A 27,253-nucleotide genomic window follows, 5' to 3' on the forward strand; every position below is an offset into this window, starting at 1 on the left:
TTCACGACGGAGTTTTTATTCCCTTTAAAGTCCGTGATGATATTAATTCCAAATTCCAATCACATTTTAAAGCCCAAATAAGGAAATTGTATTTATTTAATATACAAACAAACATAAACTTTCATAGGCAAAACTTTAAACGATCACATAATGGCAAATGTTCCTGTTCATTGCTGGTTCAAACATGCAGTTTTAATGACACAGAGGGTGAGACACACTCTATTTCTGTGAAGTGATAAAATTATGAAACTAAATCTCAAATATAATATAACATATAAAACAATTTTTATTTTTTATTACAAAAATATATATACCTGTATATATATATATACTGGTGGCCAAAGGTTTGGAATAATGTACAGATTTTGTTCTTATGGAAAGAAATTGGTACTTTTATTCACCAAAGTGGCATTTAACTGATCACAATGTATAGTCAGGACATTAATAATTAAAAATTAAAGTTATTAAAATCTTCAATTTCAAGCATTGTTTAGTCTTCATTCCTCAAAACAATGATTGACTGATGAGTTTCTAGAGAAAGCTGTTTCTTTTTTTGCCATTTTTGACCTAATATTGACCTTAAGACATGCTGGTCTATTGCATACTGTGGCAACTCAAAAACAAACACAAAGACAATGTTAAGCTTCATTTAATGAACCAAATAGCTTTAAACTGTGTTTGATATAATGGCAAGTGATTTTCTAGTACCAAATTAGCAATTTAGCATGATTACTCAAGGATAAGGCGTTGGAGTGACGGCTGCTGGAAATGAGGCCTGTCTAGATTTGATCAAAAATGACTTTTTTCAAATAGTGATGGTGCTGTTTTTTACATCAGTAATGTCTTGAATATACTTTGTGATCAGTTGAATGCCACTTTGGTGAATTAAAGTACCAATTTCCTTCCGAAACAGCAAAATCTGTACATTATTCCAAACTTTTGGCCGCTAGTGTGTGTATGTATGTATGTATATATAGCCGGGCACCTTCCAGTGGCCCAAACAGGGCATTAAAGTATTTGGGAATTTTATTCCCAGCAATTTGTCTGATTTAGTTTGAGTTAATTTTGATCCCTTAATAAAAAGGTTTTCGAAAGATGTGCACAGGTGGGCTTCATTACACTTATCGATGATTGGGTAGGTTAATGTAATTAAAATTAATTGTATTCCAAAATTCAACTACCTGTTACAATCTCTCCCTACAGATGTCCCCCTCTCTTATTTCAAGCAATTTGATAACATAGCGAAGTCCTTCATTTGGAATGGTAAGTGTGCCAGGTTAAATTTCAATAAGTTACATAGGCCGATTGACAAAGGTGGGTTAGGCCTACCCAAGATTTTGTTTTATTATTATGCATTCGGTCTCAAACATTTGGCTCTTTGGTCGCTTCCACCTGAGAGAGCCCCTCCCTGGTTTTATATTGAAAAGGAAGCTGTTGCACCATCTCGCCTCTGCAAAGCCTTTCGATCAAATTAATCTGAGAAGTTAAGTCACACCCCGTTATTTTGCATTTACACACGATATGGACAAAAGTGTCCAGAGTGTTAAATTCGGCTATTTATTTAAATGTAGCCTCGAGAATATGGCAGAACTCTAAACTATGCATTAATAAGTCCCCTTTCTGTTGGTCAGATTGTATTGTGAGGGGGGTTAATACACTCGGTGACCTATATGAGAGTGGAGTATTGAGACTCAATTTTATAAGTATTTACAGCTGTGCCACCTACTCTGCACTGTTTTTGGGAGTGGCAAGTACCCCCCTAGTGTGGCAGATACTCTGGGATTGGTGATTACTGCTTTTGGAAAAGGTCATGAGGCATCAGTGTATTACTCTCTGCTAATTCAGAGTCTGAGGGACGGAGCTTTAAATTCCCTCAAAAGATTATGGGAGGAAGATTTAAATTTGTTTTTGGAGGAGGGAGTGTGGGCTAGGATTCTTAAAAACTTCAAGTATGCATCTAGAGATGCAAGGGTGCGCCTTATGCAATTTAAGATTCTACATAGATTTTATTGGACCCCTTTTAAATTGTATAGGCTTGGTCTTATGCACACACCCACCTGCTAGCGATGCCATTCAGAAGATGGAGACACCACCCATATTTTTTGGGGGTGTCATAAGATACAGGAGTTCTGGTTGAGGGTCCAGAATTTTATGGGCGACTTATTGGGTACTCAGATCTCCTTTTGCCCCAGGCTCTGTATTTTGGGTGACAGGGCAGTCATTGATGTAGGAGATAAGTACATGAAGAATTGGATCCTGGCCGGTGTTATGGTGGGCAGACAGGTTATCCTTAGAGGATGGAAGTCAGCTGGAGCCCCCTCGTTTCGTGAGTGGGCAGGGTGGCAGCTTGGGAAGAGTTGTCATATAGAAGGCTAGGCAACATGGATATGTTCATCAGGAGGTGGGGCAGCTTTTTGGCCTTTTTGGAGGGCTCTCGGGGAGGGGCAGTGGAGGGAGACGTGTTGTTTTAAATGTGTATGTTTTAGCCTTTTTGTTTTTGAACATATACTTTTTTTTTAAATGTATTTCTAAATATTTTCTTCCGTTTTATTGTCTGTTTGTGTGTCTTTGTCAATTGTATTTGACCACTGGGGTATCTGTTTGTGTTGGGTGGTGGTTAATGTTCGGGAGGAAGGGTTGTGAATAATATAATGTGATTCCAAATATTCTGTTATTGTTTTTTTATTTTATATTTATATATATATATATATATATATATATATATATATATATATATATATATATATATATATATATATATATATATATACACACTATATTGCCAAAAGTATTCGCTCACCTGCCTTTAGACGCATATGAACTTAAGTGACATCCCATTCTTAATCCATAGGGTTTAATATGATGTCGGCCCACCCTTTGCAGCTAATAACAGCTTCAACTATTATGGGAAGGCTTTCCACAAGGTTTAGGAGTGTGTTTATGGGAATTTTTGACCATTCTTCCAGAAGCGCATTTGTGAGGTCAGACACTGATGTTGGACGAGAAGGCCTGGCTCACAGTCTTCACTCAAATTTATCCCAAAGGTGCTCTATTGGGTTGAGGTCAGGACTCTGTGCAGGCCAGTCAAGTTCTTCCACACCAAACTCGTTCATCCATGTCTTTATGGACCTTGCTTTGTGCACTGGTGTGCAGTCATGTTGGAACAGGAAGGGGCCATCCCCAAACTGTTCCCACAAAGTTGGGAGCATGGAATTGTCCAAAATCTCTTGGTATGCTGAAGCATTCAGAGTTCCTTTCACTGGAACTAAGGGGCCAAGCCCAGCTCCTGAAAAACAACCCCACACCATAATCCCCCCTCCACCAAACTTCACAGTTGGCACAATGCAGTCAGACAAGTACCGTTCTCCTGTTAACCGCCAAACCCAGACTCGTCCATCAGATTGCCAGATGGAGAAGCGTGATTCGTCACTCCAGAGACGCGTCTCCACTGCTCTAGAGTCCAGTGGCGGTATGCTTTACACCACTGCATCCGACGCTTTGCATTGCACTTGGTGATGTATGGCTTGGATGCAGCTGCTCGGCCATGGAAACCTATTCCATGAAGCTCTCTACGCACTGTTCTTGAGCTAATCTGAAGGCCACATGAACTTTGGAGGTCTGTAGCGATTGACTCTGCAGAAAGTTGGTGACCTCTGTGCACTATGCGCCTCAGCATCCGCTGACCCCGCTCTGTCATTTTACGTGGCCTACCACTTCGTGGCTGAGTTGCTGTCATTCCCAATCGCTTCCACTTTGTTATAATACCACTGACAGTTGACTGTGGAATATTTAGTAGCGAGGAAATTTCACGACTGGACTTGTTGCACAGGTGGCATCCTATCACAGTACCACGCTGGAATTCACTGAGCTCCTGAGAGCGGCCCATTCTTTCACAAATGTTTGTAGAAGCAGTCTGCATGCCTAGGTGCTTCATTTTATACACCTGTGGCCATGGAAGTGATTGGAACACCTGAATTCAATTATTTGGATGGGTGAGCGAATACTTTTGGCAATATAGTGTATATATAAAATATGGAATCAATAAAAACTTTTAATAAAAAAAGAAAGCACTTCCCTTTCTCACCTGTTTCATCATGGCGGGGTCTGAACACGCAGGCAGCAGAGCTTCTAGAATATGGAAGGCCAACAGTTTCGTCCGCAGGTTGTGGAAACCTGTATTCCCTGAGCTGCACTTGTACGAGATGATCGTCATCAGTGGATCAATCCACTTGACAAACGCTGAGACTCTTTTGGCAGCCCTTAGTGACAAAATGCGTCTTAGGAAGACAAGAAAGTCAGTGAGCTGGGACTCCACAACCCTGCTGCTATGAACTACATCTGCACCTAAAAAAATAAAATAACAATTCATGAATAAACAAGCTTACAAATATGGTACAGAAATACCCCACTTAAAAACTATTAATAAACAAGAAGTATCTGTTTGTTTGAGCAAAACAACCTATTCGAAATGATGCACTACACCTTTAAGTGTATCAGGATAAATGTGTCTGTTAAACGAAGTAAAAATACTTTAGCAGTACTTAATTACAAGGCAATTATTAAGTACTACTGGTGTAATGACTCACTCTCTTGTTTGGATTTCTCCTCTTGGATGTGCTCTGTGGAGTCTCTTTCTAGCGCCTCCTGCTGGAGGACAGCTTGTAATAAACCCTTTAACTGCTCACTCATCACATCCATAAGAGCCTGGGACACATCCAAAGGCAGAGCCTCCTCACAGGAACTGGATAAACATACAGACAAATATACATGAATTACCCTATAACAATGTTCATTAATTTAAACAAATATGATCGTAATGGGGTTAAAATATCACCTTTTAAGGGGACATACAATAACAACAGTATTATTTTAAAATAAAAGACTTTCAGAAATGTAGGTTTCATTTTGTATTTAATAATCAAACCCATAATCTCACCTGGCAGCGATGGCGAATATCTGCAGGAGTCTGGCAGCGGCCAGTTTCACCGCCCCACTCAGCTGCATGTGACCGGACATTGAGGCGGCAAGCCAGCGCTGGTTCACCAGCACACAGGTGTTATCAGTCAGTATGGACAAGATCTCCAGAACACCACATTTAATAATCACCACCAGATCCACCGGCTGATAGTGGAAGTTGAGAGCGAACACTGTAGCTAACAGGAGGTGCTGGTAAGAGCCTGAAATGACACAAACAAATGCTTGTCAAGTCACCGTCAAGTCAAATTATTCAGAATTATTTGACAACCAGAACTGTCAAGTAATTTTTATTTGTATAGCGCTTTTCACAACACCGTTCTAATCAGCTTTACAGAAAATTATGCTGTAAAGTTATTATTGTGCGGTTTGATGAACAACGTGATTGTGGATTATGCCTTTAAAAAAATAAAAATAATAATAATAATATATTTGTCTTTAGACCCCCAGTTAGCAAGCCAAAGGAGACTGTGGCAAAAACCACAAACTCCATAAGATGTTGGTTATAGAGAAAAATAACCTTGGGGGAAACCATGCTCAGTGGTTCCCCTCTGGCTAAACAGCATGAATATAATGCAAACATTAGTTATCTATGTGTAGTACAAGTCATGGTTTAAATGAGTAAACTGAGTTGATGTTGGTGGCCAATGTTTAAATGAAAGGATTTTGTATGAACTGTAAGGTTAAATGACTAAATGTCTTTGAAGTCCATCCTGAATTTACTGCGGAAGTGCACCGTGTGACTGAAAAAATGCAGTCAGACTTACTTTGAACCACAAAGTAAATCAAGTGTGTATGTGAGAAGGGTTACCCACCTGCCTGTTCTCTCTCTAGCACCACCTTCTGTCTGAGCACACGCACCAGCTGCTGGTAGAGAGTGTGAGCTGCGGACTGCAACTCCCTTTGAACAGCTAAAGGAGCCGACTGAGTTCCAGCCTACGCACACATGGCAAAGTTGTTTCAAACATCTGAAATTATACTTCAATATATGTAAATGCCACATCTAAAGCTGATGTTCAATCACAGTGTTGAAGACATCAATAACACATAATATAACTGTACATATGTAAAATAAAAATGAATAATTTTCATAATTTGGAATTTCAAAATTTGCTTGTATAGCAAATCTTAGTCGCGCCAGATCCACACAGTTGCATCGTATTTGTGTTTGTCATTATCAGACAGTCTTACAGTGTAATGATGAATCTTGTTGTTGGGTGCCACCAAACTGCCAGTGATCGGTGCTCCCAGACCAAAGCATCCAGAGAGGAACTGCAGCTGCACTGACTGCAGGAGGCCTCGAAAGTGAGGGGGCACCACAGATCTGGTGCTCTTTTCTTCCATCTCAGACAGGAATGAAGAAATCTGACAAAATGCTTCCAAACGCACCTGTAGAAAGGGTACGAAACCAACTTTAGTAACTCTAAACCATTATTAGTACTCTGTGAAAACATTATAGAAATGTTTCTGTTCAAACTGCTTTCAACTGATCTTTTCCCAGGCATTGAACATCATGGGTTTCCGACCTGGGCTCTTTGGTGTTGCTGTGCCATGGCAACAGTGATGACTTTGGGGTCTGCCTGTGCCCCTCCATCTTTATCCACCGGAAAAGAGGTTCGGAGGAGACTCCCACACAGGAAATGGAAGACTTGGCCCAGGATGGGTGTGTCACCTCCACCCGGACACAGTACGGTGGTGGGACTGATGCACTGACGCAGTCGATCCCAGGCATCTTTCATGATGCCCAGAGAACACAGCGGTAGGCCTGGGGTGAGAGACAGGTGTTCATATATATGAGAAAACAGACAAGAGAGATCAGAGACGTGAGAGATCAGATTTGTGAGATCAGACATGAGAGCTCATATATGTGAGATCAGATATGAGAGGTCAGACATGTGAGAAGTCAGGCATGTGATATCAGACATGTGTGAGATAAGACATGAGAGATCAGATATATGCCGAGATCAGACACATGAGAGATAAGACTTGTGAGAGGTAAGACAAGTGAGATATCAGACATGTAAGATAAAATATGTGAGAGATCAGACATGTGAAAGATCAGATATGAGAGATCATACATGTCAGAGATAAGACATGAGAAAGATCAGACAAGAAAGATCAGACATGTAAAAAAAATCTAATATGAGAGATCAAACAGCAGAGAAATCGGACATAAGAGAGATCAGACGTGAGAGCTCTGACATGTGAGAGGTCAGACATATGAGAGGTCAGACATGTGAGAGATAAAACAAGTGAGAGATCAGACATGTAAATCAGCCACATGAGAGATCAAACATGTCAGAGATCAGACATGACTGATCAGGTATTTGAGATCAGATATGTAAGGTCAGACATGTGAAAGATCAGATATGAGAGAGATCAGACAAGTGAGAGATCAGGCATGTGAGAGATCAGATATGAGAGATCATACATGTGAGAGTACAAATATGTGAGAGGTCAGACATACAAGATCAGACATGACTGATCGATCAGATATGTGAGAGATAAGACATGTGAAAGATCAGACAAGAGAAAGATCAGACATGAGAGATCAAACATGTCAGAGATCAGACATGACTGATCAGGTATTTGAGATCAGATATCTAAGGTCAGACATGCGAAAGATCAGATATGAGAGAGATCAGACAAGTGAGAGATCAGGCATGTGAGAGATCATACATGTGAGAGTACAAACATGTGAGAGGTCAGACATGTGAGATCAGACATGTGAGATCAGACATGACTGATCGATCAGATATGTGAGGTCAGACATTTGAGAGATAAGACATGTGAAAGATCAGATATGAGATCAAACATGTCAGAGATCAGACATGACTGATCAGGTATTTGAGATCAGATATGTAAGGTCAGACATGAGAGATCAGACATGTGAAAGATCAGATATGAGAGAGATCAGACATGTGAGAGTACAAACATGTGAGAGGTCAGACATGCAAGATCAGACATGACTGATAGATCAGATATGTGAGGTCAGACATTTGAGAGATAAGATGTGAAAAGATCAGATATGAGAGAGATCAGATGTGAGAGAGATCAGACATGTGAAAGATCAGATGTGAGAGAGATCAGACATGTGAGAGAGGTCAGGCATGTGAGAGAGGTCAGGCATGTGAGATCAGACATGACTGATCGATCAGATATGTGAGGTCAGACATTTGAGAGATAAGACGTGAAAGATCAGATATGAGAGATCAGACATGACTGATCAGGTATTTGAGATCAGATATGTAAGGTAAGACATGAGAGATCAGACATGCGAAAGATCAGATATGAGAGAGATCAGACATGTGAGAGTACAAACATGTGAGAGGTCAGACATGCGAGATCAGACATGACTGATAGATCAGATATGTGAGGTCAGACATTTGAGAGATAAGACATGTGAAAGATCAGATATGAGATCAAACATGTCAGAGATCAGACATGACTGATCAGGTATTTGAGATCAGATATGTAAGGTCAGACATGAGAGATCAGACATGTGAAAGATCAGATATGAGAGAGATCAGACATGTGAGAGTACAAATATGTGAGAGGTCAGACATACAAGATCAGACATGACTGATCGATCAGATATGTGAGAGATAAGACATGTGAAAGATCAGACAAGAGAAAGATCAGACATGAGAGATCAAACATGTCAGAGATCAGACATGACTGATCAGGTATTTGAGATCAGATATCTAAGGTCAGACATGCGAAAGATCAGATATGAGAGAGATCAGACAAGTGAGAGATCAGGCATGTGAGAGATCATACATGTGAGAGTACAAACATGTGAGAGGTCAGACATGTGAGATCAGACATGTGAGATCAGACATGACTGATCGATCAGATATGTGAGGTCAGACATTTGAGAGATAAGACATGTGAAAGATCAGATATGAGATCAAACATGTCACAGATCAGACATGACTGATCAGGTATTTGAGATCAGATATGTAAGGTCAGACATGAGAGATCAGACATGTGAAAGATCAGATATGAGAGAGATCAGACATGTGAGAGTACAAACATGTGAGAGGTCAGACATGCAAGATCAGACATGACTGATAGATCAGATATGTGAGGTCAGACATTTGAGAGATAAGATGTGAAAAGATCAGATATGAGAGAGATCAGATGTGAGAGAGATCAGACATGTGAAAGATCAGATGTGAGAGAGATCAGACATGTGAGAGAGGTCAGGCATGTGAGAGAGGTCAGGCATGTGAGATCAGACATGACTGATCGATCAGATATGTGAGGTCAGACATTTGAGAGATAAGACGTGAAAGATCAGATATGAGAGATCAGACATGACTGATCAGGTATTTGAGATCAGATATGTAAGGTAAGACATGAGAGATCAGACATGCGAAAGATCAGATATGAGAGAGATCAGACATGTGAGAGTACAAACATGTGAGAGGTCAGACATGCGAGATCAGACATGACTGATAGATCAGATATGTGAGGTCAGACATTTGAGAGATAAGACATGTGAAAGATCAGATATGAGATCAAACATGTCAGAGATCAGACATGACTGATCAGGTATTTGAGATCAGATATGTAAGGTCAGACATGAGAGATCAGACATGTGAAAGATCAGATATGAGAGAGATCAGACATGTGAGAGTACAAATATGTGAGAGGTCAGACATACAAGATCAGACATGACTGATCGATCAGATATGTGAGAGATAAGACATGTGAAAGATCAGACAAGAGAAAGATCAGACATGAGAGATCAAACATGTCAGAGATCAGACATGACTGATCAGGTATTTGAGATCAGATATCTAAGGTCAGACATGCGAAAGATCAGATATGAGAGAGATCAGACAAGTGAGAGATCAGGCATGTGAGAGGTCAGACATGTGAGAGGTCAGACATGTGAGAGGTCAGACATGTGAGATCAGACATGTGAGATCAGACATGTGAGATCAGACATGACTGATCGATCAGATATGTGAGGTCAGACATTTGAGAGATAAGACATGTGAAAGATCAGATATGAGATCAAACATGTCAGAGATCAGACATGACTGATCAGGTATTTGAGATCAGATATGTAAGGTCAGACATGAGAGATCAGACATGTGAAAGATCAGATATGAGAGAGATCAGACATGTGAGAGTACAAACATGTGAGAGGTCAGACATGCAAGATCAGACATGACTGATAGATCAGATATGTGAGGTCAGACATTTGAGAGATAAGACGTGAAAAGATCAGATATGAGAGAGATCAGATGTGAGAGAGATCAGACATGTGAAAGATCAGATGTGAGAGAGATCAGACATGTGAGAGAGGTCAGGCATGTGAGAGGTCAGGCATGTGAGAGGTCAGGCATGTGAGAGGTCAGGCATGTGAGAGGTCAGGCATGTGAGATCAGACATGACTGATCGATCAGATATGTGAGGTCAGACATTTGAGAGATAAGACGTGAAAGATCAGATATGAGAGATCAGACATGACTGATCAGGTATTTGAGATCAGATATGTAAGGTAAGACATGAGAGATCAGACATGCGAAAGATCAGATATGAGAGAGATCAGACATGTGAGAGTACAAACATGTGAGAGGTCAGACATGCGAGATCAGACATGACTGATAGATCAGATATGTGAGGTCAGACATTTGAGAGATAAGATGTGAAAAGATCAGATATGTGTGAGATCAGACATGTGAGAGATCAGACATGTGAGAGAGATCAGATGTGAGAGTGATCAGATGTGAGAGAGATCAGATGTGAGAGAGATCAGATGTGAGAGAGATCAGGACGCTGAGCAGGTATTTGAGATCAGATATGTGATAGGGCTGGGCGATTAATACAATTTTATTTTCAATTACGATTTTGGCTTCCAACGATTATGAAAACAAGATAATCGAGATAAAACTATTATTGTGCCGTATTCCGTTTCGCAATGAAATACCCCGGCATTATATCTTTAAGGCATCCTTCAAGTTCAAATAATAAGGAAGCGGGTTATGAAAATAAAACCCGAAACAGGCATTTCTCTGTGCGGTCAGTGCCGCGTCTATGAGTTGCGTGAAGTGAACGGGGAAGAGATAAAATCTTCTCCCAGCTGATGCGCACTCTGGCGCGGGGACGCTCGTCACTCACACGCATTTGCTGCAGCTAGATTATAACGTGATGGCTTGCAATGTAGTGAATCATAATATATGTGACACATTCACTGTGTGTATCTTATTATGAAGAAAATCGGCGATACGCATGCAGCTCTATTAAGAAAAGAAAGTTTGTTTTTTGTGAGTTAAAGATGGATCGAATGAACATTATGGTGACGGAGTACAGTCTTAACCCATTATACATGGAAACAAAATATGTTTTTGATTAGTCTTTTTTGGCTTGTTTTCCAAAATAAAACTCCTTTAAAACAACATACATTTACTTAAGGAGCTATATAGCAAAATAAATAATTGCTATCGGAGAATGTTGAATACAATATTTAATCAGGGCTTGACATTAACACTTGTCCGGGACAAGTGGATTTTTGAAGGGGCAAGTGAAAGAGAATTTTACTTGCCCGACCGGTCAAGCAGACTGATTAAAACGTCAATAAAGAAAAAATAACCGGCTATATTTGTGATAGCCTAGGCCTGTGTCACTTATTAGAAAGTTCATATTTTTATTCCGCCGTTGAAAGTAATCCAGATCACGTAATTTTATAATTCGCTAGCGATCTAGTAACAGCTGCGCCCTTTTGATTGACAGGCGGCGTATGTGTGTGTGCTGAACATGGGCGTGTTCCGAAAATGCTCGCACTAATGCGCACCTGAACAGTCAAATACATTTAAAAATTCTGCAAAAATGCCCATCTTGGCGAGATATTCATGTAAACAGAGAGTGATGTCTAAAGTGAACGTAAACAGTGGAGAAAAAAGCAGATTTGTATTAAAAGTGTAGTGTGTCATTAGAATAAACAAACAAGAAAACAAGAAAACACTCACTGCTCTTGACTGGGTAACTTTAGTAGCTTTAAAAAGTATTAATGTATTATAATCATACAGTGAAGACCAGTAGTAGTTTTATGTTGCATTTCATTATGAATGTTTACTTGAATACTTGATAGCCTACTGCTGTTAACTTTTAAAGCTGTTAAAAAAGCACTGAATTTTCTTTATTTGTATTTTTCTTCTATTATTTTTTATTTTCTATTTCTATTCATTGCTGTGTGGCAGGGTGCGCAAGAGACAGACACACTGGGTGTGGCGTCAAGCCTCCGAGAGTCATTTACTGGCAACAATAATAAACGTAAAAATGTCCAAAAGGGGTAATAAATTGTCCAAGGGGAATAGTGTTCATAATAAAAGGGGGAATCTGGCATCCTTGCTGTGAATGGGGCTCCGTGAAAGGGGCAGGGTAGTGTTTATTGGAAAGCCCAGGCACGGGCTGGGTCAGTCGGCCACTCACGCTCCCCTCCAAAGTCCACGGCATGTTGGGTGGCAGCGCCACTGGTGGCCTGTCTTCCCAGGTCCGCGGCAAGCGTGAGGGGAAGGCGGCCCGGCATCTAGCCCGTCGGTGGCAACGTGAGCAGTTCACCCCCGGCGACTCATTACGGTGTCTACACGATGCCAGTGTGTGCACACATGGAGATTTGAAGCCGGCTCCCCAAGAAGAGGTGCGCACTTCGTTTTAAAGACAGTGGTGATGAAGCATTATCCCGATCAGGTGTGCTAAATTCACCGCTGTCCAAACGAGGTTTATTAATTATGCAACTCTTCTCGCTCTCCCGCCCAACTCCTGTCGTGAGTCTGGCTGAAGGGTGGCCCTAAGAGGTGGGGTGACGATGACGAGCCAGAGGGGCGGATCATTCCACCACAGCAGTTATTTATTGTTATTTTATTACTGATTGTTTACTAGTCTTGAATAATTACTTAAGAATTTGAAACCATTCTACCATAATTAACATATTTGTTAGTGTTATTATTTGTTGTGGTATTGAAGCTGGTATTGAGAGTCATCCAATTTCACTACCGACTACTGAAATTTTGGTATTGTGTTAATGTATAGCCTTTATTGTACATGGTAGATCTTGCTGCAATAACATGATGAAATGATCAGACATGTGAGAGATCAGACATCAGAGAAGTGAGAGGTCAGACAAGCTCAGAGCTCAGGAAGCTTGTTTTTTGTAAAACAAATTTCTCACACCAACATATGCCACCCTTAGGTATATGTGGGTATATTTTAACCCAGCAGTATAATAATTTGAACTAATAGTTGGGTTCATCCCTATTTGACCCAGCGCTGGGTTGCCAAAATGACAAATTGTGTTATTTGTAACCCACATTTTTAGAGTATGGGTGTTTAGACAAGTGAGAGATCAGACATGTGAGAGGTCAGACACGGGAGAGATCAGATATGACTCATCAGGTATTTGTGATCAGACATGTAAAAAATCAGATATGGTGAGATCAGACACATGAGAGATCAGACATGACTGATCAGGTATTTGAGGTTAGATAAGCAAGATGAGACATGAGAGATCAGACATGTAAAAGATCAGACATGAGAGATCAGCCACATAGGAGGTCAGATATTTGAGAGATCAAACAAGTGAGAGATTGGACATTTAAGAAGATTTGAGAGATAAGAAGAGAGAAATCAGACATGCTTGATCGAACATGTGAGATCAGACATTAACTTTTGTTAATACACATTCCACCCACCCATTTTATTCTTGAATGACCCTGAGGAACTCCTAGACTGATCTTTTGTCTTGGAAAAAAAGAGACAGAAAAGAATACCAATATGAAATCAAAACAACAATCAAGGAGAGATCAATTCATCTATTAAACAAGAAAACATGTCAAAAACATGAATACCTCTCGGTCACTGAATCTTCTCTCTGAGGACTGAAACTCCATCTTTGTGCCAAGTCCCTCATAGTAGAATGGAGACCTGTGAAGACAGAGGGACTTTATCACTTATAGATGTCTAAAGAAAGACATAAGAGTAAAATCTTACACAAAAGGAGACGTTAGTAAGAATGTTGGCCTCAGTCACCATTCACTTTGATTAAATGGAGGGGGGGGGGGGGGGGGGTCGATGAAAGTGAATGGTGTCTGAGGCTAATATTCTGCCGAACATCTCCTTTTGTGTTTTACAGAAGAAAGTCATACAGGTTAGGAACAACATGAGGGTGAGAACATCTGATAAAGAACCACTATAACTACAAGACAAGTAATTTTTTTGAAAGGATGCAAGATCTTCCTCCATGAAATGCTCATTTACACAAAGTATACACACACACATACCCATTAAACACACACAGATGCAAGCAGAAACACATTTTGCAAATGTACACAAACACAAACCTGGCCAAGCTGCTCTCAGTATGTGTCTGCGGCGACACGTTCTCCTCCTGCCAGGCAGCTCGCACCCCTATCAGCAGGAAAAAGCAGCGTGAAACCAGCATGTGGCAGGCTGCAGGGAAGGAAAGACCCTGGTCAGTGGTGCTGTGGTGGTCCCAGGCCCGCTGAGGGGGCTCTCTGTCTGGAGTTCCGGGGCTCTCGGTGCTGCTGGGTAAAGTGCTCGTACCAGATGACTCATAGATGGTTTCGTTCTGTTGGAGCTGCATGGCTTCACGAGTGGCCAGAAAACACTGTAAGACCTCTGTGGGATGCAGGAAACTTGCTCACTCTTGGACATTGTAATTTAAGATTAACACATTGACACATTAACAGAATCCATGGAAATATAGCACAGTTTTGAGATTTGACAGATAAACCTTAGGTCTACAGTTTAACAGAGAAGAACACACAAGCTGCTTAAGGTAAAAACACATAAAGCAGTGTGTTTACCCGGCAGGTACATACTGCTGATGCTGGGCATCTCCTCCTCTAAGGGATCGTCCTGGTTGTGTTCAGCTGCGTAGGGCGTCTGGCTGCTGGTATCCGTGTATTGTCCAGTCTGTTCTCTTGAGCTCCCTGCCTCCTGCCTCTCCTCACTGGGGCTCTGAGACCCCAATGTTGCCTGGACAGAAATAAAAGATATAGGTGTGAATGTTATACTACTGCTGGTAAATGGTAGCATATTTTATGGATAACTTTCAAGATTCATAAGCAAGTTTATAAAGAAGTATTGCAGTATATATGGGTGTTTCTTCAACTTATTACCAATCAAGCTGTAATTTTGCAATTATGCAAAAGTGTGAAAATGTTAGTGTATGTTGAGTGTATTAAGGATGGATAAAGTGTCAGCTGTAAAATCAGCCTTAGCAAGATTTATTTTTTTTTTTTTTAAATGTCAACTGTCACCGTCATTTACACCACAAAAAAATCTGTATTCTATTAAACATAATACAGAATTGAGATATAGCGGAAATGACAATGGTTGACATTGTGGCACTGTGGTGGGTTTTTTAATGACTTTCAGAAAAAAGAAAGAAAAATTGACAAATCTCCTGTGATGCATGCACATACACTATTGGACATTGTAAGTAAACAAATAAAATAAACTTGTGAGATTGTGAATTATTTTTTTATTTTTTTTTTACGAGACTTTACTTACTAGAAGTACAGTGCTAAAAGTGCCGGAAGTTGAAGAAACACCCTTAAATAAGATGGAAAATTCTGGCTCTTATTTCTGACTGGATTAGCCATGTTTAAAGCTGTTGTACAATAGCATGCATATGTGACTGCACATTAGATGAATTATACATTAAAGAGGGAAGCTGCTTAGTATGGCTGTCAAATTTAAAATCGAAATTTGAATATTCACAGAATTAAAAAAAAAAAAAAAAAAAAAAAAAAAAAAAAATGCACATTTGAATGCTAAAACTGTGCATTCGAATTTTGGATGTGTGCCAAGCACTGACAATGACAGATCGATCGCATTCTTGTGCTAAAAAAGGCTAGACAAATACAAATACAGTTTAACAGAGAGCAGGTGTCTCAAGATGCTTTTTAAAGTTATTTTTTAATTAGAAACAGCATCTAAAAAACAGTGCTCCTGCACGACACACTGAATAAGCAAAAACAAAGCAAAACTAAGATGTTTGTCTAGCGCAGTTTACATAGAAAAGCAAATGGATGGTTGCAAAAGCGTTCGGTGTGAACAGCCCCTTACAGTAGGTGGAGGTACTTGGCCGTTACGTCTTACTCTCTCATAAGCATTTCTCAGATTAAGCATTGAGTTTTTTAAATGCTTTGTCAGGAAAGATGTTCAACTTGGAAATGTGTATCTCGAGATTCTCGTGTTCTGTTCCATTCTGTTGTGTTCCGAACAGCCCCTGGCTTGGGCTCATAGTCTGAGCCGCTTCACCACCGAGTTCAGCCGAACACCATTGCTAACTGGGAATATTGCTACCCTACATACAACTGTAATGAATAAAAAAAACCAATGTGGTATTTCGCTGTTATTATGAAGCTCGTGTCTGGGGTAGTACACTGTGGCATCAATGTAAGTGTAACACCATGTGGACTGCCTATTGAAGCTGCCTATATTAACAGCCAGAAATGTTCTTTGCAATAATATAATGGTACTGTATGGTTTATGTATTTATTGAGCCCTCTTGTGGACTAATGAAACAAAGTCAGTTTAAGAATCAGCTGACTTAAAAATTCGAATTTAGTTTTTCTGCCCAATTGACAGCCCTATTGCTTAGCAACCCTAAAAGTGGACCGTTAGGGGCTCCTCAGGCCAAACATGTCCTTGCATTAAAAACACTAGACACTGTGCCACAAAAAGGACAGAATGCAGGTGTATCGAAACAAATTTTTAACAACTTAAATTCTTTTTAACGCAGCATCTAAAAAGTGCGAGACACAGCAACGGTTAAAGATGTCCCTCTAGCGCATATTCACATAGATTGAAAAACAATTGAAAAACAGTGCATATGGCATAAAAATGTGTTTTGTGTTGATAATAACTTTGCCATGTAACATAGATCATTACCTCATGGATTGTTTATTGTGATTATAATAAATAATGAATCTAACTATTAGGGCTGTCAATTTAATGTTTCAAATTATCAGATTAATTATATAAATTATAAATAGCGTTAAAAAAATTAATACAATTAATTATGCCCTGAACTGTACTTAAATTCCATATTGGAATTGGAAATTGCACCGAGACCAACAGAGTGCAGGGATCTCGGGAGCTTTTCAACATTTCACACTGCACTGAATTTGACACAGCGTCCGAAAACACAGCACTTATGACTAGATGTTGAAAACAAGTGAGATGCAATGCAACAAAACTAAGATCCTCAAAAAACGTCCACTTGTTGCACGATTACAAAGACCAACAATTAAAAATAGCACAGATGGAAATAGGCCAATAATAGTGTTATGTTTAGTGATATGGAAATAAAATAAACAATATTTTGACTTTTAAAGCCACTTTTTGTAGGCTATTGTCTAAATGTGTTTGGATTATTTGAATTATAATATTTATTATATATTATAGTTATAATTATTTTAAATATCATATAATAAATTATCTTTATTGGGAACATTTCTAATATTTATAAATGTGATTAAATGCAATTAATTAATTAGATTAATTCATAATACTGTCACAACACTTATCCATGGTAAATTCACTGTAATGCATGACCTCTTGTGGCTTACTGAATTCAGATATGAGATTGCATGATATCTGTTGTGATTTACTCGTTCGTTTGTTGATGTGTTTACCTGTTTGGTAGTAGTTGTAGGTTGCACATTGGCTGTGTTTCCTACACTCTCTTTATAGGACAGCAGAGTGCTGCGGATTTTATACACCACTTGATATATCTCAATTAGCACTTCACAGGGTTCATATCTGCAGTTACACACATACATACTAAGTTAATGGAAGGTTTACTTCGGTTTAATTCAGCTGCTGCCCACATGCTAAAGAACGTTTATCTGGATTCATAACTATCTATTCATATTCACTAAACTCTTACTCTTACAAACGGGCCATTATAACTGAGCCATTTATCATGCATTACATAGCACAGAGAGACAGAAAGAGAGAGAGAGAGAGGGAGAGGGAGGGAAAAACAGACACATTCATATTCACATCATAAGCAGACATTCTTTAAATACAGAGCATATATTCCTTAAATCTGGGTGACTTAATTACAGAGGGAATTATACAACAGCAAAAGGGAGACATTGGAGAGAGAGAGAGAGATGTGTAAAAGAGACATCCTGGAAAATAAAAAGAGAGAGGTGTGGGTTTCACTCACTTATCCTGCCAGTATGCTTCATGAAGGCCGGTGTGTTTGAGCAGAGCTGCCAAACTACAGCGACACGCCGTCTCTAATAGGGAATCTCCCACTGAACTGCCACTGTCCCAGTCTGCATGAAAACACAGGCAGAGTATAAAACAATAAAAAATTAGGACTGTTGATTTAACACATGAACTTAATGCTATAATAATTAATGCAATTAATAATGCCCACGACCGGTACGTAAATTCCTTAAAAAGGAATGTTCAATGTTCCTACTAACAGCAATTTAAGCTTGATGTACAGTACCATCTTGATGCAATAGGGGGCAGTCAGCACTCCAGCTGTACAGGCAACGCGCCTTATCAAAACAACGAGCAGGCAACTCGGCAACCTTCCACAGACGTGCTTTTCCGCTCAAAGACATCTGGACTGAGCCAGGATCTAGAGTTTTTTTAACGTTTCAAACTACATTTATCATCCTAAGAATACAGCGCTTAGGAATAGAGGCGCTGAAAACTAGTGAGACGTGGCCAAATTGAGAGTGCCCATCTGACGCATGAAATAGAGCAGAGGGATGAAAGCCAATAACAGAGTTATGTTTAATGATATGGAAGTAAAACAAATTATATATATATAATCCAGCCCATCTGGTACCAACAATCATCCACGCGATTATGTAATCAGCCAATCATGTGGTAGCAGAGCAGTGCATAAAATAAAATAATGCAGATGCAGGTCAGGAGCTTCAGTAAATGTTCACATCAACCATCAGAATGGGGAAAAAATTTGATCTCAGTGATTTGGAGCATGGCATGATTGTTGGTGCCATATGGGCTGGTTTGAGTATTTCTGTAACTGCTGATCTCCTGGGATTTTCACGCACAACAGTCTCTAGAATTTACTCCGAATGGTGCCAAAAATAAAAAACATCCAGTGAGCGGCAGTTCTGTGGACGGAAATGCCTTGTTGATGAGAGTGGTCACAGAGAGTGGCCAGAGTGGTTTGAACTGACGAAGTCTACGGTAACTCAGATAACCACTCTGTACAACTGTGGGGAGAAGAACAGCATCTCAGAATGCTTTTCTGAGATGCAGGCTGGTGCTGTTTTGGTGGCACGAGGGGGACCTATGCAATATTAGGCAGGTGGTTTTAATGTTGTGGCTGATTGGTGTATTATATATGCTTGATTCTGGTTTGCCCAGTGCAGCATTCTGTGGACAAATATTGTTGTATAATGTCCACTATATGATATGACCTGTATGATTGACCACTAAACTTGAATGTTTTTACAAATTGTTTGAAGAGAGTAATTATTTTCTGTTTGGTTATGCAGAAATCAAACACTTTTTTAATCCATTCTGTTGTTTTCCCCCCACAATAAGCACAGAAAATGTGTAAGCACATTCTTGCAATTTTTTTTTGCCTCTTTTCATATTCTATAAACAGCTTCAAATTCTGCATCTCTCTTACCTCTACTTGCTGCATAATCCTTCATCTTCCTCCAGAGGGTGCTAGCGGGTTCTCGCGGAGTGCCGAGGGCGAGTTCCACCAGCGTTGTGTTCTCTTCTGACAGCCGCAGTTCTGCTAACCTTGCATCCCCACAACCCATGAAAACAGCCTCGGTTATCCAACCCATCGCACAGTCTACAGGAAAATGCACACAAATATTTAAGTACTTACTGTATGTGTGCATACAACCATGACCATGTATAAACGAAAGGCTGCTGCCCCTGTGTGGCAGGTCATTACCAAGCTGTTCAAAGTCTATCTCCAGCCCGTTTTTCAGAAGCGGGTTACAGAGCCAGAATTCTGCCGTCTTCTCCTGGATGAAAGGGGGTGGGCCCTGCAGCATACCTCCCAGGCATCGACCAATAGCAAGTGCCACAGACCTCTCCAGGTCCAAAAGCCACGCCCAGTCATCTAATTCTGGCACCAGGATTGGCTCTGGAGTTTCAGATGCTTCTAAACAAGATGAGAGATTCTGTAATTTACTGTAACATGACGATGTTTGATCAAGTCAGATGTTGAATGCAATGATTCTTATGCAGATGATTTTACATTCTAAAGGCCAATTAACTCCAAGCCTGAATTTTTGTTATGAAAAGCATGCATGAAAGGAGTTTAATTTAAAACAATGCATTTCTATTAACTCATTCACACTAGAACATCAGTTGTTTGGTGGCAACAGAAGTCTTTTTATTTTACTTGTTCAGATAACAATCAATTTATCCAGATATCCCAAATAATTTCATGGAACAATGAAAATGTGGAATAAGTGTGTGAATAGTTTTGGTATGAAAAGGAGTTAATAAATATTTTATACTGTACTTTTGAGTAGGGCTGTCGATTTAACCTGTTATTTCAGTGCGATTAATTACATAAAAATAATGCGTAAAACAATTAAAGCAACTAATTATGCCCCAGGGCCAGGATTACTTATAATTATTTCAACAATATACTGTATATTGTATTACTTTTAATTTTAGAACTTATATTAATAATGCTGTAAATTGTGATTATTTTGATTAATTAATCTGCATAAAAAATAATTATCGATTGACAGCCTTACTTTTGAGTTATACTTTTTAGTCACGTTGTATTCAGCTTTAGCATGTCATGAATCCTCAAAGACTTGTTATTATTTTGTGTATGTTGGTGTTTTTACCCTGTGAGGTTCCCTCCAACTCCATGTCTTCCAGGTGCGCTGTGTTGGGCAGGTAACAGTTGAGCTCATTGAGGTGCTTGAGCAGAGTGAGTAGGTGAGGAAGGAGGGGCCTAACGACAGCCAATGGCAGCAGGAGCAGAGAGTACATGACCTGACACAGTAGACTGCCCGCCACTGAGCCAAACAGCACAGCTACAGAGAAACAAAGAAGATTTTATTATATGACATGAAATCAACGGATGGATGGATGGATGTGTGAGAGTTTGTGTATGTGTGCATGTGGTCTTACTATGCAGTTTATTGACGACATGTTTATCTAGTGTGCTTTCCTCCAGCAGTATGGTGGATCTCCTGAAGGTCTCAGCAGAATGCAGCAGCAGCAGGCACAGGTGCTTATGAAGCAGAACAACACTGCTATCATCCTATACATACACATACACACCACTGCTTAGGCAAACTCCCTCCATCAGCTTTGGATTTCAGCAGAAAGATCAATTTTTAAAAAACTGCAATCCAATAGGTGGCACTACCACAATACATCTGCAGCAACTCCGTACTTACAGTGGAAGTCAGAAGTTTACATACACCTTATCCAAATACATTTTAACTCAATTTTTCACAATTCCTGACATTTTATTGTAGAAAACATTCCCTGTCTTAGGTCAATTTGGATCACTACTTTATTTTAAGAATGTGAAATGTCAGAATAATAGTGGAGAGAATGATTTATTTCAGCTTTTATTACTTTCATCACATTCCCAATGGGTCAGAAGTTTACACACACTTTGTTAGTATTTGGTAACATTGCCTTTAAATGGTTTAACTTGGATCAAACATTTTGGGTAGCCTTCCGCAAGCTTCTCACAATAAGTTGCTGGAATTTTGGCCCATTCCTCCAAACAGAACTGGTGTAATGGAGTCAGGTTTTTAGGCCTCCTTGCTCACACACACTTTTTCAGTTCTGCCCACAAATTTTCTATCGGACTGAAGTCTGGGTTTTGTGATGGCCACTCCAATACCTTTAATTTGTTGTCCTTAAGCCATTTTGCAACAACTCTGGAGGTATGCTTGGGGTCATTGTCCATTTGGAAGACCCATTTGCGACTGAGCTTTAACTTCCTGGCTGATGTCTTGTGATGTTGCTTAATATAGCCACATAATTTTCCTTCCTCATGATGTCATCAATTTTGTGAAGTGCACCAGTCCCTCCTGCATCAAAGCACCCCCACAACATGATGCTGCCACCCCCATGCTTCATGGTTGGAATGGTGTTCTTTGGCTTGCAAGCCTCACCCTTTTTCCTCCAAACATAACAATGGTCATTATGGTCAAACAGTTAAATCTTTGTTTCATCAGACCAGAGGACATTTCTCCAAAATCCAAAAGATCTTTGTCCCCATGTGTCCTTTTTTATGGTGGTTTTGGAGCATTGGCTTCTTCCTTGCTGAGCAGCCTTTCAGGTTTTGTTGATATAGGACTTGTTTTACTGTAGATATAGATACTTGTCTACCTGTTTCCTCCAGCATCTTCACAAGATGCTTTGCTGTTGTTCTGGAGTTGATTTGCACTTTTCGCCCCAAACTATGTTAATCTTTAGGAGACAGAATGTGTCTCCTTCCTGAGTGGTCCCATGGCGTTTATACTTGCGTACTATTGTTTGTACAGATGAACGTGGTACCTTCAGGCGTTTGGAAATTGCTCCCAAGGATGAACCAGACTTGTGGAGGTCAACAATTTCTTTCTGAGGTCTTGGCTGATTTATTTTGAATTTCCCATGATGTCAAGCAAAGAGGCACTGAGTTTGAAGGTAGGCCTTAAAATACATCCATGTAAAATACAGGTACACCTCCAATTGACTCTAATTATCCAATTAGCCTATCAGGAGCTAATTGGCTAATTGCCTAAAGGCTTGACATTATTTTCTGGAATTTTCCAAGCTGCTTAAAAGCACAGTTAACTTAGTGTATTTAAACTTCTGACCCACTGGAATTGTGATTGAGTCAATTAGAAGTGAAACAATCTGTCTGTATACAATTGTTGGAAAAATTACTTGTGTCATGCACAAAGTAGATGTCCTAAACGACTTTCCAAAACTATAGTTTGCTAATATGAAATCTGTGGAGTGGTTAAAAAATGAGTTTTTTTAGTGTATGTAAACTTCTGACTTCAACTGTACATTTTAAACTTTACTTTTAAAATCAGATCTAACTTAAATAGTGCTGGTACACTGATTACAGATTGCATCTTTAAGAAAATTGTTGCTATATTATCTTAACATTTAGTTTACTTCCTCCCTGGCCCTTTACCATGACACATGTATCATAAGGGCAGGTTTTAAAGGAAAATCAATCAGAATGCTAGTTCTGAGTGCTGATTTTCACCTCAGCGCAGGTGTGGATGTAGCAGTGGGCCAGCAGGTGTCTGTGCAGGGCTGACAGCAGGTGATGGAAGTGTGATGGAGCCTCCGTCTGTTTCTGAGACTGACTGAACCGCTGTTTGTCACTGTTCTTTTCCAATTCACCAAATGCACGCTCCTACCCAAACACAAACACTGATTATGTAACAGTCCATGATTAATGTTTTAATTTTTAATCCATTTCATTTCACAAAATATTCAATATACAGTCCTTGTTAATTGTATTTATTACATATCTTCTGAAAAATCTCACTTGATTGGCTACCAATAAAACATATTTAGTTTAAGTATAGACTGAAAGAGGGGTTGCCTGGAAAATCTTAAAGGTATGACAGTATGTACTATTTAGGTCTGCTTAAGTATAGTTAGATTTTCACATTTTTCCTTTTAGCAGAGCATCTGCATTATTTATACATCAGCCACTCACAAGAGGTCACAGACTGACCGTATAGAACCCGATGCTGAGCAGAAGAGTCTTCAAGAGAACTTCAGCAAGGTGAAGATGGTCTGGAGCTTCTGAGTTTGAGCTGACACTTCCTGTGGGTCGGTCAGGGGTGGGCGGCAGGACCAGACCTGCGCTCAGCTCTCCAGATGAGCTGTACCCCAAAAGAGATGCCACGTGACTCTGTTCCTGCAGGCTGTTCAGCACCATGTCCAGCTGTAGGCGCTGTAGAGGGGAAGATGGTAGTGGAGATGACCGTAGGTAGACAACTCAGCGAGATTGAGAATTGGTGTGTTTAGGAGAAAAAGCACACTAGAGTGTTACAAAGGACTTTATAGATCTAAGGACACAGAAAACATAATTTTGAGGCAAAATTGTTAAAAGAAATGCAGGGTTCCCACTCTTTTCAAGGCACAATTTTCCAGGACATTTCCAAGACATTTTATGCACCCAACAGATGTAAAATTTCAGCAAAAACACACCAGAGGTCATGATGTTGTGGTTATTGGATTGTTTTTTGTTTTTTTATCTCGCATTCGACAGTTTACTTAAATCGTATTATCAAAATGGTGTCTAATCAAATTAAAACTTTAAATTAAAATATAATTATTTTAATTAGTATATTTTTTCAACATAACACAATATATAGATATATATTTCCATATTATTGAACATAAGCCTAATCATTGGCCTGCAGTCCACAACAATCAATTTTGCACTTGAATTTTTCAATCTGTTTGAGATATATTTACTATAAGTGCTTTTCTAAGGGCGCATCAATGTACACTCGTCAGATGGATACTTCTGAAGCGTCTTGTTTTGGTCACATCATAAACACTGTGTTTTTAGGTCACTGTGTCAAGTTAAACATTGTTTGAACGCAAGAATGTGGTCCCATCATGTGGTCCCATCTTGTTGTCTGTAAAACTGTGCGTTGCCTCTACAGCTGGAGTTTCGCTTACTGCCCCCTGCTGAAAACAGGAGGTACTTCAAGCTTGAATTACACCGATGGTAGGAATATTTCCAGGGACATGATATTTAGTAAAACATTTTTACAAAATTAATCAAACTGAATTAACACGTTAAATAGAAAGCCTTAATTTATATTCAATTTAGATTTTTAGATTTATATTTTACATACAGTATATTTATATAATTATTGGTACTATAAACATAACCAATGGAAGTCAATCTCCCTATTTAGAAACCCTGTGTGTGTGTCAGTATGTGTGTACCTGTCCTTTAGAGAGGCTCTCCCAGCTCTCTGGTCCCTGAGGTAACAGAGAGTGCAGCAGCTCTGTTCTCTCTCTCAGGGGAGGCAGCAACAGAGATGCTCCAATGGACAGCGTGCTCATTACGACCTAAACACAAACACCACATAAATGTTTCATCAGCGTGGTATGGGCCATGACTCATATACTGGCACTCTGTCATATGACTGAATTCTTGAAGGTTGTTAAAGTGTGTCCTCGGCAGCCCCCCTAAAAGATACCATGTATACTAAATAAAACAGCCAATAGATTCCCTCATCTCAGTGTTTTAAATGTGTGTGAAGCTTCTATCAGTATATCAGAGGATTCTCATTTGTTGAAGTTGTTTTATGGCACTTCTTGTACTTTTGGGTCAGCAGAGTCTATGTTCTCTTTAAACAACCTAGCACAAAATATCCTTGTACAGCCAGAGTGTAAATCTCAGAATAACAATCAAATTGTGAAGTCGATTAAATCAGAAAACTATTGAACAAAGGTTAGGATCAGGGCAGTTCTTATAATGTAAAGCACTAATTCTCATGCCTTGCCAAAAATAATTTTCCAGAGCGCAAACTAAATCACAAAAAAAATACAGTGCATTCAGAAAGACCCCTTTTTTTCACATTTTGTTATGTTGCAGCCTTATGCTATTCACCTAAATCTACACTCCATACCCCATAATGACAAAGCAAAAAACTGATTTTTGATAACTTCGTAAATGTATTAAAAAGAAAAAAAAATGAAATATTACATTGACATAAGTATTCAGACCCTTTGCTATGACACTTGAAATTTAGCTCAGGTGCATCCCATTTCTCTGGATCATCTTTGAGATGTTTCTAGACTTTGAGTCCACCTGTGGCAAATTCAACTGATTGGACATGATTTGGAAAGGCACACACCTGTCTATTTAAGGTCTCACAGCTGAAAATGCATATCAAAGCAAGAACCACGACATGAGGTCAATGGAACTGCCTGCAGAGCTCAGAGACAAGATTGTGTCAAGGCACAGATCTTGGGAAGGCTACAAAAAAATTTCAGCTGCACTGAAGGCTCCAAAGAGCACAGTGGCCTCCATAATTCTTAAATAGAAGAAGTTTGGAACAACCAGGACTTCCTAGAGCTGGCCGCCTGGCCAAACTGAGCAATCGGAGGAGAAGGGCCTTGGTAAGAGCGGTGACCAAGAACCAGATGGCCACTCTGGTTGAGCTTCAGAGATCATGTGTGGAGATGGGAGAAACTTGCAGGACAACCACCACTGCAACACTCCACCTATCCGGGCTTTATGGCCAGATGGAAGCCTCTCCTCAGTGCAAGACACATGAAAGCCCCTTTGGAATTTGCAAAAAAGCACCAAAAGGACTCTCAGACTGTGAGAAACAAGATTCTCTGGTCTGATGAAATGAAGATTGAACTGTCTGGCCTCAATTCCAAGCGTCATGTCTGGAGTAAACCAGGCACTGCTCATTACCTACGCAATACCATCCCAACGGTGAAGCATTGTGGTGTTTTTCAGCGGCAGAGACTATGGGACTGGTCAGGGTTGAAGGAAAGCTGAATGCAACAAAATAGAGGGATATCCTTAATGAAAACCTGGTCCAGAGCGCTAAGGACCTCAGACTGGGCTGAAGGTTCACCTTCCAACAGGACAATGACCCTAAGCACACAGCCAAGACAACGCAAGAGTGGCTTAGGGACAACTCTGTGAATGTCCTTGAGTGGCCCAGCCAGAGCCCGGACTTGAACCCAATAAAACATCTCTGGAGAGACCTGAAAATGGCTGTCCGCTGACGGTCCCCATCCAACCTGACAGAGCTTGAGAGGATCTGCAGAGAATAAAGGCAGAAAATCCCCAAATCCAGGTGTGTAAAGCTTATCGCATTATTCCCTAAAAGACTTGAGGCTGTAATCGCTGCCAAAGGTGCTTCAACTAAGTACTGAGTTAAGGGTCTGAATACTTATGTCAATATGATATTTCAGTTTTTTCTTTTTAATAAATTTGCAAAGTTATCAAAAATCTGGTTTTTGCTTTGTCATTATGGGGTATTGGAGTATTTTTTTTAAAAGAATTTTAGCATAAGGCTGCAACATAACTTTCAACATTTAACAACTCAAAAGGTTTTCTGCCATTCTCACAAATCCCAATGGATGATGGTTAAGTCTGGATGATGGTTAAGTCCAACAAAAAACAAAATACTTTACAGTTCTAAAAGTAGCCATATGCACACACAACAGATGTCTTCAAGAATCCATCTTTGAACTGGAGAATAAAACTCTTCACAAAATTGTTTAGAAGGCAACA

General features: G+C 39.8%; 1 protein-coding gene across 1 annotated transcript in view; it reads right to left on the reverse strand.

The window, feature by feature from the left end:
• LOC127430759 (probable E3 ubiquitin-protein ligase HERC1) overlaps positions 1-27,253 on the reverse strand; it is a 131,543-nt gene that overhangs the window by 77,877 nt on the left and 26,413 nt on the right. The window contains exons 13-31 of the mRNA XM_051680783.1: positions 24,937-25,062; positions 23,705-23,926; positions 23,225-23,377; positions 21,133-21,265; positions 20,844-21,035; positions 19,928-20,140; positions 19,649-19,822; positions 18,194-18,305; positions 17,655-17,781; positions 14,829-14,985; positions 14,328-14,625; positions 13,836-13,911; positions 13,680-13,728; positions 6,501-6,739; positions 6,166-6,363; positions 5,790-5,910; positions 4,937-5,177; positions 4,587-4,741; positions 4,085-4,344 (exon numbers count right to left, since the gene is read on the reverse strand). Coding sequence (XP_051536743.1) covers positions 4,085-4,344; positions 4,587-4,741; positions 4,937-5,177; positions 5,790-5,910; positions 6,166-6,363; positions 6,501-6,739; positions 13,680-13,728; positions 13,836-13,911; positions 14,328-14,625; positions 14,829-14,985; positions 17,655-17,781; positions 18,194-18,305; positions 19,649-19,822; positions 19,928-20,140; positions 20,844-21,035; positions 21,133-21,265; positions 23,225-23,377; positions 23,705-23,926; positions 24,937-25,062 — 3,246 coding nt within the window. The remainder of the gene's footprint in view (positions 1-4,084; positions 4,345-4,586; positions 4,742-4,936; positions 5,178-5,789; positions 5,911-6,165; positions 6,364-6,500; positions 6,740-13,679; positions 13,729-13,835; positions 13,912-14,327; positions 14,626-14,828; positions 14,986-17,654; positions 17,782-18,193; positions 18,306-19,648; positions 19,823-19,927; positions 20,141-20,843; positions 21,036-21,132; positions 21,266-23,224; positions 23,378-23,704; positions 23,927-24,936; positions 25,063-27,253) is intronic.

The sequence above is a fragment of the Myxocyprinus asiaticus genome, chromosome 40, assembly GCF_019703515.2.
Source record: "Myxocyprinus asiaticus isolate MX2 ecotype Aquarium Trade chromosome 40, UBuf_Myxa_2, whole genome shotgun sequence".
Classification (NCBI taxonomy): domain Eukaryota; kingdom Metazoa; phylum Chordata; class Actinopteri; order Cypriniformes; family Catostomidae; genus Myxocyprinus; species Myxocyprinus asiaticus.